The 14385-nt window shown below is 45.9% G+C and overlaps 1 protein-coding gene across 6 annotated transcripts in view; it reads right to left on the bottom strand.

Moving 5' to 3' along the window:
- Positions 1-13653, bottom strand: part of SH3TC2 (SH3 domain and tetratricopeptide repeats 2) — a 45390-nt gene extending 31737 nt beyond the window's left edge. For 2 of the 6 annotated variants that reach the window (XM_081900028.1, XM_081900027.1), the window contains exons 1-2: positions 6565-6654; positions 3489-3608 (exon numbers count right to left, since the gene is read on the bottom strand). In XM_081900028.1, coding sequence (XP_081756154.1) covers positions 3489-3608; positions 6565-6619 — 175 coding nt within the window. In that variant the 5' untranslated portion in view covers positions 6620-6654. Of the gene's footprint in view, positions 1-3488; positions 3609-6564; positions 6655-10023; positions 10165-11425; positions 11515-12742; positions 12819-13140 lie in introns of those variants that run through there. The other 4 variants (XM_081900029.1, XM_081900031.1, XM_081900030.1 and 1 more) reach the window with 4 other exon arrangements.
- Positions 13654-14385: the final 732 nt, after the last annotated feature.

Raw genomic sequence — 14385 nt, 5'->3', positions numbered from 1 at the left:
GCAACTGTGAGGCTTCCCAGGGCAGATTTCCTTCTCTGCTTGAGGAGTTCCACTCTGTCCTATTATCCCTGGGATGTCCTTCCACTGAGTACAGGACTGCAACCATAAATTATTATTTTTAACATTTATTTATTTATGTACTGCCTGTTCCACAAAGTCCATTAAATATGTGTTTTGAGACCATTAAAAAACCCTGATTCATAGAATTGTACAGCTGAAAGGGAGTACAAGGCTCACCTAATCCAACCCCCTGAAATGAAGGAATCTTTTTCCCAATGTGGGGTTTGAACCCACAACCCTGAGATTAAGAGTTTCATGCTCAAGGTCATGGGTTCGAACATCAACCCGGCGCTGGCTGGTGTTGATTGGAGCTGTAGTCCAAAGGGTACCAGGATGACAGAGGCTGGTTTAGGCAATCTTTTGGAAGCTGGATAGGCTATAAGCACAAAAGATGGCCCCATGTGGAGCTGCTAAGAGAGAGTGGTGATGTTTGCTGCTGCTATTTTTATTTGTTTTAATGGCTGCTTGCTTGTTTTTGTTTTTCTTTCATCTTTTACGACAGGCTCCTTGTAAGGCACCTTGAGCAAAGAACAGAGGTGGGGATTAAAATGTTTTCAATAAATGAAAAGATAGGCCACATTTGGAAGAGTAAGCATGATGTCTCCCTGAACCTCCATGGATTCCTGTTCTTGCTTTGAGCAGCAACTGGGATTTTGTAGAAACCAACCCTGTGGGGGAAAGAGCCGCCTAGTTACTCCTTGGAGGAAGAGAGTTGATTTGCATAAGTGTTTGCTCATCAATTTTCTGGGGGAAATGGAGATTTCCTATAACTGCTGCAATCTGAAAAATCTAGCCAGGCTCATTCAACTCCACACATCATTACACATAGTCATAAAACTCCTAGAATCAGGAAATTTAGGCAGCAATTAAGTTAATGATGCTGGAGGCTCATGTGTTATTGTTGTTTTTTTTAAAAAAAAAACAAAGCCAGCAAGCTCTTCCCAAGCTGTGGAAGCCTAATAGGAGTTCAAAACCTGGGTCTTGTCAGTGGTTAGACAGGACTTGATCTGTGTGCCAGGAAATATGGGCTGCAAACAATGGCATGTTTTTATAAGTAGGCTCACTAAACAGTCCCGCTCCATTGTCAGCTTTGCTAGTCTCTAAAACAAACTGTGAATTGATTTTATGTGGAACTGTAAACCATATTACAGCTACAAGCAGGGGAAATATAGCTCTGTAGATGCTCATTTAGCAGGCTTTTTGCTTTGCTTTGGAGAGTTTCAGAGCAGAGCCATCATGTCTGCTTTTGACAGCTGGGTGAAAACAGCATGGGAGATTTGCCCAAGCAACTGAAATGGCCCAATGGCAGAGCGTGAAACCGGTAAATTATTATAGGTAGCAAGCTACATCCTACCAGTGCCAGTTCAGTTACTTAACCTGCCATCCCCATGCCACTGTCTAGAAAAAGGCCTGGATGGATCAAAGATAAAATGACAAGCCACACTGAACTGCCTAGGACATTCCATGTCAATAGGCAAATTGGTTCAATCATAAGTTGATTCTGCCCCCTTTCCACGATAATCTGTGATTTAATAATAATAATAATAATTCATATTTAAATACAGTGGTACCTCGTGTTACATACGCAATCTGTTCCGGAGGTCTGTTCGTAACATGAGGCACCCTTTCTCTAATGGTGCATCCTGCTGCTGCTGCACTGCCAGAGCACTACAGTGGTACCTCGCAAGACGAAATTAATTCATTCTGCGAGTTTTTTCGTCTTGCGAATTTTTCGTCTTGCGAAGCACGGATTCCCATAGGAATCCGGTTTTAAGAAAAAGGAAACAAACTTGCAAGACGTTTTCGTCTTGTGAAGCAAGCCCATAGGGAAATTCGCCTTGCGAAGCAACTCAAAAAACGAAAAACTCTTTCGTCTTGCGAGTTTTTCGTCTTACGAGGCATTCGTCTTGTGAGGTACCACTGTATTTCCGCTCGCATCCCGGGGCAAAGGTCACAACAAGGGGCATCAATTTCTGGGTTAGCGGAACGCGTAACCCGCAGCATTCATAAGGGGGATGGTACATAACACGAGGTAGCACTGTACATGTTTTATATGAAAACACTATTTAAACAATATTTTATCTCAGTATTTTAAGGTAAATGCATTTTACCTTAAAATATGGTGTTCGTTTGTTTACACATTTTGGTACTTTTTTGAGTCAATGTTTATATTGCAAGGGATGTGGGTGGCACTGTGGGTTAAACCACAGAGCCTAGGACTTGCCGTTCAGAAGGTCGGCGGTTCGAATCCTCGCGACAGGGTGAGCTCCCGTTGCTCAGTCGCAGCTCCTGCCAACCTAGCAGTTTGAAAGCATGTCAAAGTGCAAGTAGATAAATAGGCACCGCTCTGGTGGGAAGGTAAACGGCGTTTCCATGTGCTGCTCTGGTTCACCAGAAGTGGCTTAGTCATGCTGGCCACATGACCCGGAAGCTGCACGCCGGCTCCCTCGACCAATAAAGTGAGATGAGTGCCGCAACCCCAGAGTCAGCCACAACTGGACCTAATGGTCCCTTTACCTTTACTTATATTGCAAAGTTCTAAGAAGTACAAAATCCAAAGGATAAGTATTAGGGCCTTTTATAGTGGTATAGTTGCTGGGGGGGGGGGGTTCGGATTTTTTGTTATGCTGCCGCATGGCAATGTTGTTATTCAGCTAGTATTTTGGAACAACATAATTAAAGCTTTTTCTTCTAATGTAAAACCCAGCTTATCTGAAAGAACTGGATTGGCTCCTATGAAACTGTAAATGGCAAGTGCCGAAGGGCCTTATACAGGATGTGTGAATTAGGTCCCTTCGCTTAAAAAGGCAGAATGGATGGAATACTGCTCTATGTCTACAACAGAGTTCATGTGAGGAGTGTAAACCACATTTGTCAGGGTTTCACCAACATAACACCAGCATTTCCCACAGCAAACCAGGCTTTGCTGCTGTAGGCAGGAGAATACATACTGGAAAGCTGTGGCAAATCAGGACTCCCAGAAAACACACCCACAGATATTTAAGGATGTGGATCTGCCTTTCACACTTGATGTGCTTACTCTGGAAAATGCTAGGGTAAAGCTGGTATAGCCAGAGTGAAACAAATTTTCCATGTAAACTATGAAATGGCTCTAAAATGCAATTTAACACAGGGCCATAGCATTTCTCATCATTCTAACACACAACAGGCATCAATAAACACAGGCCAGAGTTATATACATAGACATAGCCATGAAACAGAACACATCTAGTGCTAGTATATATGTCCCCATGTGCCTTAGCCATTCTCAAAACATAACCAGGCCTCCTCTGAGCTAGTCCTTCAGACTCACTTTACAGGAAAATACTGCTGGGGCAGTCCAGGCTTCACTGCAATACAGAAGTACACACACACACACACACACTTCTGGAAGGAAGAAGAAAGTGTTGTTGCTCTTTCAACAGTACCTGATGCCATCTTCCCCTCTTTGAACCATCTTTCTGGGGGTTCAGCTGTGTACTGTTGCAGACTGGACCAACTGGCCAGGCACACAGGTTGATCGGATGAACAAGAGGATGCCTCTTCACCTGGGGAACACATGCAGCCAGAGATGAGATGAGATGCAGGATAAAAAGATATTGCTGATTGCAGAGCTCCCCAAGAGTCTTACTCCCATGCACCCAAGATGACGACAGCAAATAAATTAACCCTTTGCCGTCACAATGGATAGGACCTTTCCTCTCCCTTTCTCGTGCAACATTTGCACAACAGGGCTGGCTGAAGCCATTTCTCTTAACCACAATTTCTTAGCTATTTATTTTAGTCCCAACAGTCTTTTAAGGGAGGAACTACTTCTGCTTAGACAGATGAACCGAAACTACTTTCACAGTTAGTATCAACTATCAGGAGACAGTCACACTGCAATCAAAACAAGATTTTGTGACAGCTTCTTGTGAGAATCCCAGAGCATTGTGGTCTCTGTTCATTGCTTGAGTATACTACCAATTAAAACTGGCAGTGACTGTGGAGGAAAGATGGAGGGAGTAGATTCTACTGCTTCAGACTGACATCATCAGCCTTAGGGCAGGTTCACACAATCCTGTGCCACTCTGGTACCTTACACTTGATAACCCTTGTGCTTGATGATTTGCAGCTGGTTGTATGAGTGGACTCTACCGTAAAAAGTATATTTTTGAGGTGACACAGAAGTTCCATCCAGTGGGCGCTGGTTCATTACGGCAAATGGGGCACTGTGCCCCACCAGCCTCAGTCCGTCTTCAGTCAGCTGCTGCCTGCCTGCCTTCTTCCTTACATCCAAGGCTAGGGGTTGGTTCTATGCACTTGTGCCATAGATACCTGTCACATGACCCCAGGCATCTGATGCTCTATTGAGTGGCATCAGTAAAAGCCAAAGCTCACGAGCTTGCTTGCTTCTGTTGTACTTATTTGTATGGTTTTAATTGAGATAATAGATAGTTTTACTTCTAATTGTTTTTAATGGCTTTCCCCCTATGTTTCCAGTAGTTCTCATTTTTATATGACAGCTGTCTTGGGGTATAAATGAAATAATAATAATATTAATATTAATAATAATAATAATAATAATAATAATAATAATAATAATAATAATAATAAAGCCAGGGTCAGAAGTGGCTCCAAGTACTGTAGTCACTGAGTGATGAATGTGGACATGTGAACCAGTCTTAATTTGAGCCATAATCTAATCTAAACCTTTCCCTGTTGCTTAAGGGGAAACAGAAGACAGAAGAAGGCACACTGAATTGTACCTGCAACTGAATTCCATTCAAAATCACAAATTAAAATAATTAACTCACACACCATACTCCATCCAAAACAGAAAACATTACATAGGGATTAAAAAAATATGGTGGGACATATCCAGTGCTGTTCTACCAGTGTAGCAGATTTCTGCTTAAGCAGCAGCATTTTCCCATCCTCTCCCTTTCAGCCCTGCATGCACCCTCAAAATCTACTCCAGGAGATTGGAGGAACCCTTCCCCCCTCCACAAAGAGCAGATTTTGAAGACACAGAGGGAGAGCAGGGGCAAGTCCAGTTGCACAAGTGGAACTCTGCACACACGGTGTTGGATACAAGCCAGTATCTTTATTGTTCTCCAATCAGGACTGTTAATTATCTGACTCACATATTCAGCTTTTATTAAAGCTAGGCCAAAAATCACTGCCCAAGGATTTCTCAGTATATCACCGTGAACCTCCCTTAGTCAAGTGGAGGACGGAAATAAGTTTCCCCACATCAAGACGCAACCATGACAGCCTAGATAACAGCCATGAAAACAAGAAAATCTGTGTTGGGAATGATGTAGAAGAGGTAAATAAAATGGCACATATCATAATGTCATTGTATAAACCTACAGGGTAACTGCAAATGGAATACTGTATGTGGTTTGTTCATCCCATATAAATAAGGATATTGCAGAGTAGAGCTGTAGGAAAGATGCAGCCAATGGTTAACGAAAACAACCAGAAGAACATCATCTTCATGGAGAAAAGATCAGGAAGTTGGCATTTTTTCATTTGGACAAAATGCAGGCTAAAGCAAGGGAGGAGCATATTAAGAGGTTTACAAAAGTGTGCCTGGTGTAGAGAGAGAGACAGGGAAACCCAAAAATATCTCTCATGCATCATCCTCGACCACCATTTCTTCTCACAATACAACAAAACTAGATTATTCTGCTTGTGAGTTGTTGGCCATGAAAGGAATTAAATCAGATAGAGAGATAAATGATAGATAATAGATAGATAGATGATAGATAGATATTAGAATGCAGTAGCATCTGCAAACTAGATTACGATCTGTTGATGGCTGGAAGTAGGAAAGGCGGAATTGGAGCATGCAACATATTTTCCATGAGGGAAGCTGTAAGAGTCCAGTACTGCAGACATAAACTGAATTAACAACACAATTCTAATCATGCCTGCTCAAACGTAAATCCTCTAGAACTCACTGAGGGTTTACTCCCAGGTAATTTTGATTAGGCTTGCAGCCTAGATACACCATCCTGTTTATAGGGTGCTTCCATAGGCGCCGACTCCATGGGGCTTGAGGGGGCCCGAGCCCCCTCAAAAATTCGTTTGGGGGGGCTCCGCCCCCCCAATAATCTCCGGCGCCCCTCCAGCAGAGCGCCATCGCCGCCCCTCCCCCAGCCCAAAATGCACAGGGAGGGGCGGGCTGCATGCCTCCTGCCCTCCCTCCCGAGCAAAAGCTCCACCCAATTTCCTTTGGAGCTGATCACGAGGAGGCGGCGCCACTTTATTTGCATATTCATGAGCTTATTTATTATTCATGAGCTTTCCCGGGCCCCCCCAATATTTTTTATAAGTCCGCGTCCCTGGGTGCTTCTACCCCCTCAACCACTGGTGATAGTGCCGAGAACAAAGCAGCGGTTGCTAGGTTGACAGACCCTGTTCGATCTTATTCTGCTGTGCTGATTGACGGCTCCTGCAGAGTTATACCACAGAAGGCTAAAGGGCAAATACAGAAGGAGGCTGTGAGCAACTCACCTGTGGACCACAGTGAAAATTTCCTCTGGAAAGGGGCACCAAAGCAGCAGCCCATGTGTCCACCAGCCCATGCAGCCCCAAAGGCCAGCAGTTTATCCTTCCTAGCAGACCCGGGACAAGACCAATGCAATCCACCACATCAAAAGTACTCTTGTTAGTCTTTGGGGAAACAGCCTCTCAATGCACAATGCATCTTTTGATGGCCGCCCTGCATTTGGAAGGTGGGAGGTGTGGCTGGGCATGTGTCCCAAGAGGCAGCACCGAGCCAGCCTCAACTCTCCCCTGCTCCACTAGTTTGTCGGCCCTCCATGCCGCTTCAGATTGTATCTCAAATGCCAGGCAGTACATTCCTGGCATTCTGAGCTTTGGTGGGTGGTGAAGAAAAATCCAGATGTCTCTTGAAAGGCTGGTTTGGGTCCTCCTTGAAGACAGGCATGAAAAGCCCACACATCTGCATGGCATAATTTGTGAGTTATGCAAATGAGGTACACTACTTATGCAAATCAAATCCTCTGCAAATCTTAACTGATATAATTTTCAGGAGGTGATCTGCTCCTGCTGTATAAATGAAAACAGCAGGCCAAGAGCTGCAACAGAAACTGACCAGCCTAAACCTTTTCACTGTCAGAGCTTTTCTCATTAGTGCTCCTACAACCTGAGCTCCATTTTCTCTTCTCTAGCAACCAAAATACATAATCCAAGCTATTGTTCCCCATGACACTGTATCGCAAAACCTCTCATTTCAATCAATAGGAGAATGAGAGTTTTACATTGAAAAGACTGGGTAGAATTCAAAATGTTGAACTCAGACCAGACCTGTTGAAATCAATCGACTTAACTTAACTGTGTTCATTAATTTCCGTGGCTCTGCTCCAAGTAAAACTTTTATCATCGCTATCATTTATACCCCACTTTTGTATGTATCATATACCCAAAGCAGCATATAATAAAAGCAATATAAAACAGCATAGCTCATGCAGCATAAATGAAGTGATGGAAAGAGGTAGATAGAAACCAGTCTCAAAAGGGCACTTTTACGGAAAAGCTTTCTGGAATAACAAGAGTGGCAGGGACAAGTATGTCCCTGTTTGGAGACTCCTCCTGAACTTGGCTTCTACAATAAAAAAGACTCCATCCTTCATGAGCACCCACCGTATATCCAGCAACAAGAGCCTCTCTTGGAGAGTTCTTGTGTACACTTAGATGAAATGGGACAGTTCTTGACAAATCTCAGTCCCTGCCCACTTGGAACTCAATGCAGGTGGTCGATGATGGGTAGAAAAGGTCCATTCTCTTGGCTCCAGGTAACACCCTAGCAGCTACATTCTGGGGAAACCAAAGCTACCTGTCTGTCTTCAAGGTCAGCCCCACATAAAGTGCATGACACACTAGCCCAACTTGGTGGAGACGAGGACATGAATCACAGGAGCCAAATGTGACTTATCCAGGAATGGGTCAGTTGGCATAACAGGTGAAATTGGTCAAAGTCACCACTGTCTACCCACGCCTGGAAAACTGGGAGTGGTGGTTCCTGCAGCATCCCCATGTGGCAGATCTGTGGATTCAAGGGGACTGCAACCCCATCCAGAACAAGCTGCACACTCTACATGAATGGTCAGGTCCTCCTCTTGGGAGCGGGTGGTGCTGTGGTCTAAACCACTGAGCCTCTTGGACTTGCTGATTGGAAGGTTGGCAGTTCGAATCCCTGCAATAGGATGAGCTCCCATTGCTCTGGCCCAGCTCCTGCCAACCTAGCAGTTCCAAAGCATACCAGTGTGAGTAGATAAATAGGTACCGCTATGGCAGGAAGGTAAACAGCGTTTCTGTGCACTCAGCGGCTTCTGTCACAGTGTTCCATTGCGCCAGAAGTGGTTTAGTCATGCTGGCCACATGACCCAGAAAGCTGTCTGTGGACAAACTGCCTCGGCCTGAAAGCGAGATGAGCACCACAACCCCATAGTCGCCTTTGACTGGACTTACGGTAACCACCCAGGGGTCCTTTGCCTATTACCTTTACCTCAGGTCCTTCCCAATGGAATGCATTGTTTCCTATTGGACATTTTATAACCCTTAGAACCATTGTTTATAAGCAGTCACCCATCCTTATAAAGCAGGAATGGGGAACCTCAGGCTAGGGGAGGGGGGGAATATGGCCCTTCAGGCCTGTCTATGTGGCCCATAGAACTCTCGCCATGCCACACACCCCAGGGCCACCTCCCCTTGCGGGCAGCCATCCAAGTGTCACATGCCAGTGGTGGGTGGGGACACAGGCCATAGTAGACTGAGCAAAAATTGTACCTTGGAACAGCATTATTATTATTGTTGTTGTTGTTGTTGTTGTTGTTGTTGTTGTTGTTATTAATTAATTAAATTTGTATACCGCCATATGCCCATAAATCTCAGGGCGGTTCACAACATAAAATAACAATATATTAAAAAAACACGAAATACATAATAAAATCAAAGACAACCCAATCACACACACACACACCCTTTCACAATGCCTTTTAAAAGGGCATTGAATATCAATCAGCCAAAGGCCTGGTCAAAGAGAGTATGCTTGCACCACCCTTTGTCTTCCACTCAGCCAAGCAAGAGGCATTATCAGAATTCAAGGGCACATTCCAGTCAGGCAAAAATCTTCTGTGGCACGAAGCAAGGCCAGGGAGGGATGTGGCCTGAGGAGAATTCTGAGGGCCAGACAGAGATGTCTGAAGGGCCACATCTGACCCCCAAGCCTGAGGTTCCCCATCTCAGGAAGATAAAACATCCTCAAAATCAACTTGAACTTGGGATAGTGTTCTGCCGCCTTTCCTGTCACAACTGAATGCTTATCAGTTATCAGAAGATCTATCTATTTCATGCAAAACCCTCATTAACGTCAGTAGAGTTCAAGGCATTCAGCCATGGGAATCAAACACACTCAATGGAAAAACAGAAAGTAAAAAAAAAAAAGGAAGAGTGGGGAAGCTGCATTCTCTGCACTGACCCTCTCACCCTTCTCCATTTATAATACTGGATCCATTCACAATGACCTCTCTCAACTCCTGTCCCCATCACTACCGGGTGAAAACAAAACAGCTGTTTACCTTTTTACCTCAACGAAACTATTGACCCTCTTATGCAAAAAGAATTCATGGCTTTAGATTTACACGCAGCAGCAGGTAATTCAACAAACCACAGTCATATGCCTCCTCACACAATAATAATACAGTGGTACCTCGGGTTAAGAACTTAATTCGTTCTGGAGGTCCGTTCTTAACCTGAAACTGTTCTTAACCTGAGACACTACTTTAGCTAATGGAGCCTCCCGCTGCCGCCACGCGATTTCTGTTCTCATCCTGAAGCAAAGTTCTTAACCTTAGGTACTATTTCTGGGTTAGTGGAGTCTGTAACCTGAAGCGTCTGTAACCTGAAGCATTTATAACCCGAAGTACCACTGTAATAAAAATCACTCACCAACATGAGGGGAAGAGGGGCCACTGCTAGGCCTTGGCTTGCCAATTTCTAGAGTCATGAATATGACCAGACTATCTCCATCACACACATATTTCTTACATCTTCCCCACAGCTGCAGGAGTGCTGGATTTTTGCTCCTCCCTAGTGAAGCAAGTTAGATTACCCATCCCTATCTAATACACAGCATCCTGGATGCAATTGTGTGGATAAACACAATACTGCTAGCCAAAAAAATTGGGGGGGGGGGTAGGGCATGGAGTACCCAGAATTGTGGGTGGTGGTTAGGTACAGCCTCCTCTTTACCCTCACCAAACATCACAAATATGATCTCAATGTGTAGGTATTTGTATTGGAAATAGGTAGCTGTCCAAACACATCCCACAGAGGTGGATTTTAACATAAAATTTTCTTTTCCACTGTATATTTTTATTTATTTAGTTATTTATTCATATAAAATTTTTATAACACCCTTCATCTGAAGATCGCAGGATATGCTAGGTTAATTGGATTCTGTGCTGGAAGCCTGATAGGAAGCAAAGCCATGGCTATATAATAAACTGGCCAGATCTTCTTGCTGTTTTATATTAAAGTTGTGAACACTGGAAACTTAAGGGCTATTTGTTATATTCTTCTTCTCTATTTCCAAAAGGTAGGAAAGGTAAAGAGAAACTGCAAAGAAACGGTAACATCCAATCAGACTCAAAAGTTGTGGCCGACTCTGGGGTTGCGGTGCTCATCTCGCTTTATTGGCCGAGGGAGCCAGCATACAGGTTCCGGGTCATGTGGCCAGCATGACTAAGCCGCTTCTGGCGAACCAGAGCAGCGCACGGAAACGCTGTTTACCTTCCCGCTGGAGCGGTACCTATTTATCTACTTGCACTGGTGTGCTTTTGAACTGCTAGGTTGGCAGGAGCAGGGACCAAGCAACTGGAGCTCACTCTGCCATGGGGATTTGAACCACCAACCTTCTGATCGGCAAGTCTAGGCTCAGTGTTTTAACCCACAGTGCCATCCGCGTACCTTAGTTATAGGGTAAAGAGGTGCAATTCATTAAGGGTCTGGAGCTCTTACTGCTCAATCCAAGGGTCAGAGTGCCTGGAATGAGAGAAGGTCATGACTCCCATGCAACATGGCAACCTTTCTTAGTGACAAGCAGATCCTCTTTTCCTACCACGCATTTAGCAATATCTCAACTTCCCTCAACAAGTTTTCATAGCTCCAGTAGCTCATATGATTCAACGTTTCAATTATGCATACTCATCCCTGTTTATTCAATGAAATTTGTCCAGAGGGGGATGGGAACTATCCCTGGTGCTTACTTACAATCACAGCTGCTGATTTAGGCCACTGATTGACTTCCAAGTAAACATGCATTGGATTATTATGCAAATCACCATTTTACCTGTTTTTGTGTACAAAGGGCTGAAGTCATCCTGAGCCCATGTCCTTGGGAGTTCAGGGAGCATGCGGGGATGCGAAGGCTGGAATCCTATGCACATTTACCTGGGAGAAAACCCCAATGAATTCAGTGGGACTTCCTTCTGAGCAGAAATGAACAAGATTCCATTGGCTGACCCAAATTAAAGCATTCTGAATCTGCTATATTAGATAGATATTTGATAGGTGATAGATAGATGATAGATAGATAGATAGATAGATAGATAGATAGATATAGAGATGTCCTTGCAAATGTTTGCCTATATATGACAGTTATTCAACATCTGAACTGCATGCTGGTCCAGATTCTCTTGCTACATCTACCACAGGAAGGCCACTGTGGTGTAAAGCTTACAAGTGCTATCAGGGGATTAGATCAAGCCTGAGTGGCTTAAATTTTAAGCTTTTAAGCTTGGTTCTTGAACAGAATCCATTCCAGAAGTCCGTTTGACTTCCGAAATGTTCAAAAACCAAGGTGCAGCTTCTGATTGGCTGCAGGAGCTTCCTGAACTCAATCGGAAACCACGTCGGACGTTTGGCTTCCAAAAATGGTTCGCAAACCATAACAGTCACTTCCAGGTTTGCGGCATTCAGGAGCCAAAACATTTGAGAACTAAGCTGTTTGAAAACCAAGGCACGACTGTATTGGATAGCCTTGGTCAAAACACACACTTTCAATTTCACCTGCCTCAGTGGTGTGTTGGGGGGTGATATCTTCGCCAGGGGCAGCCTGTCCCCTGGGTTCTGGCAAGAGCCCTGCAAGATCTAGTGAGGTTTTGCAGGGCTCCCATGAGATCTTGCCAGAACCCAGAAGCCTCTATCACCTCAGTCGCTTCTCCTTCCTTCTCTGGCTGTGGCACTCATGGCAAATACCCCTTGCATTCTGCCACCTGAGGCCCTGATCTTCACAACCCTGAATTTCTTGCAGGAAGTGGAAGGATTCACTCTTTGCATCCCCAATTTCTTGTTCTTCCAGGTAGTGCAACGATATCCAGTCATGAAAGGTTAAATTTTTTTTGCACAGAACCCTGCAGATCCTTCCCATGTGGACTGTGCCATCTGCAGTGACTGCCACAGTACACAATGTGTATATCAAAGACTGCTCACAGTGAAGGACATCCACGCGACTTGGGAGGCCAGCTAAAGCAGTGCTCCAGAACCCTGGAATGTCGGAATCTGCCTTGTGCAGAATCTGACCCATCGGTCCACTTAGCTCAGTACTGCCTGCACTGACTGGCAGCAGCTCTTCAGGATTTCAGACAAGGAACTTTTTCAACAGTACCTGGAAATGACAAGGACTGAAGCTGGGATCTCCTGCAAGAAAAGCAGGTGCTCTATCACTGCTCTACGGCCCTTCCCTGGAGGGAAGAGAGAGAGAGAGAGGAGCAAGAGGGTGAGAGAAGCAGCCCATGATGCAAGCATAAGACTATCGCTTCCGGAGTCCGGATACCAAAAGAGCGACTCCTCCATTCTTTGTGCCCGCTTTCTCGGTGCCGGGCGAGCGCAGGGGGCAGAGCGCGCCACCCGGGCGCACACGCTGCCTCCGCCTGCGCGGCTGGCTGCACTGGGAGGCAGGAGGCAAGACATGCCAGGGAGGGGAGCGAAACGGTGGCTGGGAGGAGGACTCGGGGGAAGTGGGGGGGGGGGACGAGAAATCAGCAGGGACCAAATGGTACTGACCTGGAGGCTCATCTACAGACCTTCTCTTCAACCCCCCTGTTCCCGGCTGGCCCTTCCCCTTCCCACCTCGGGCGCGCAGTTGGGAAGAGAGGCGAAAGGCGAGGAGGGGCGGGGAAGGGAAACTTCAGAGAAACTGTTCGCGCTGGGGTCCAGCTTCTGCCCCGCCCTGGCGCAAGAAACAGGAATTTCTCCAGAAGGGAGCCTTATCAGCCTTGCTGGTTTCCCAGCAGCGCAGCCGGACGGGGAGGTCAATAGGTTACCCAGGAGCGCAGCTGTAAACACCTCCGGAGAGGGCGGGAGAAAAATAAAGGGGGGGGGGAGGCTTCCCGGCGCAAACTGGAACGGGGCAATAATCAACAGGGTGTTTATCCGCCGCCTCCCCCGCGCACTACCTTACCAAACAATGAGAGCGCGGGAGGGGGGCGCCGCAAGTTTGCGAAGAGGAAATGGGTTGCCAAGTTGTTTACAGCCGCGTTGCTGTCCGCTGGTCTGAGACGCTGCCCGGTTTATTTGCTCAAACTAGCTCGTCTGGTCCAGCCACCTGCGCAGCTCCCCCCATTTCTAGGATCTCTCTCTCTCTCTCTCTCTCTCTCTCTCTCTCTCTCTCTCTCTCTCTCTCTCTCTCTCTTTCTCCTGTGCCCTTGAAAAAAGAGAGGCTTTTCACCGCTGGTTAAACTTCAACTGAGACTGCAGAGCTGCCCTTGCTCCTTACCACCCGTCTGGAAAGGAAGCAAAGGCAGGGGAGAAGGGTGTGAGCTAGATTCCTGTAGGGCCGGAAGGTTCAACTGTGGCTGACCATATGTGCTGGACTCAAACTCCCATCAGCCCCAGCCAGCAGGGGCAGTGGTCAGGGAGGGCGGGAACTGGTGTCCAGTCCAGCAATATCTAGAGATCACTAGGATAGCCACTGCTGGTGTAAGTCTGAGTGGCCATTTCTGGTAAGTTTCCCTCTTATTCCTTCTTGCCACGTTAGGAAGTTAAATGGATTTCCAATTGTTGTTTACTTCCGCATAACGTCTGAATCAGAAGCGGCTGTCTGAGTCTGGCCCCGGTGCCTGCATGCAGCGGTACACTGGATGAGGGCCAATAAACGGAGTTTGAAACCTGACAAGACCAGTTTGGTTCCCATGTCTGGGAGGCAGACCAGTTACCTGTTCTGAATTTGGCCAAACATTCTCTGAAAGATGAGGTATATGGTCTCTGGGTGTGCCTAGGTCCATCTTTGTCGCTGGAAACATGTGTTTT

This window comes from Podarcis melisellensis (genome assembly GCF_964234715.1).
Source record: "Podarcis melisellensis genome assembly, chromosome: 2".
NCBI classification, from domain to species: Eukaryota; Metazoa; Chordata; class Lepidosauria; order Squamata; family Lacertidae; genus Podarcis; species Podarcis melisellensis.
Note: the sequence above shows the minus strand (reverse complement) of the source record. Positions and strands in the feature narration are given on the sequence as shown.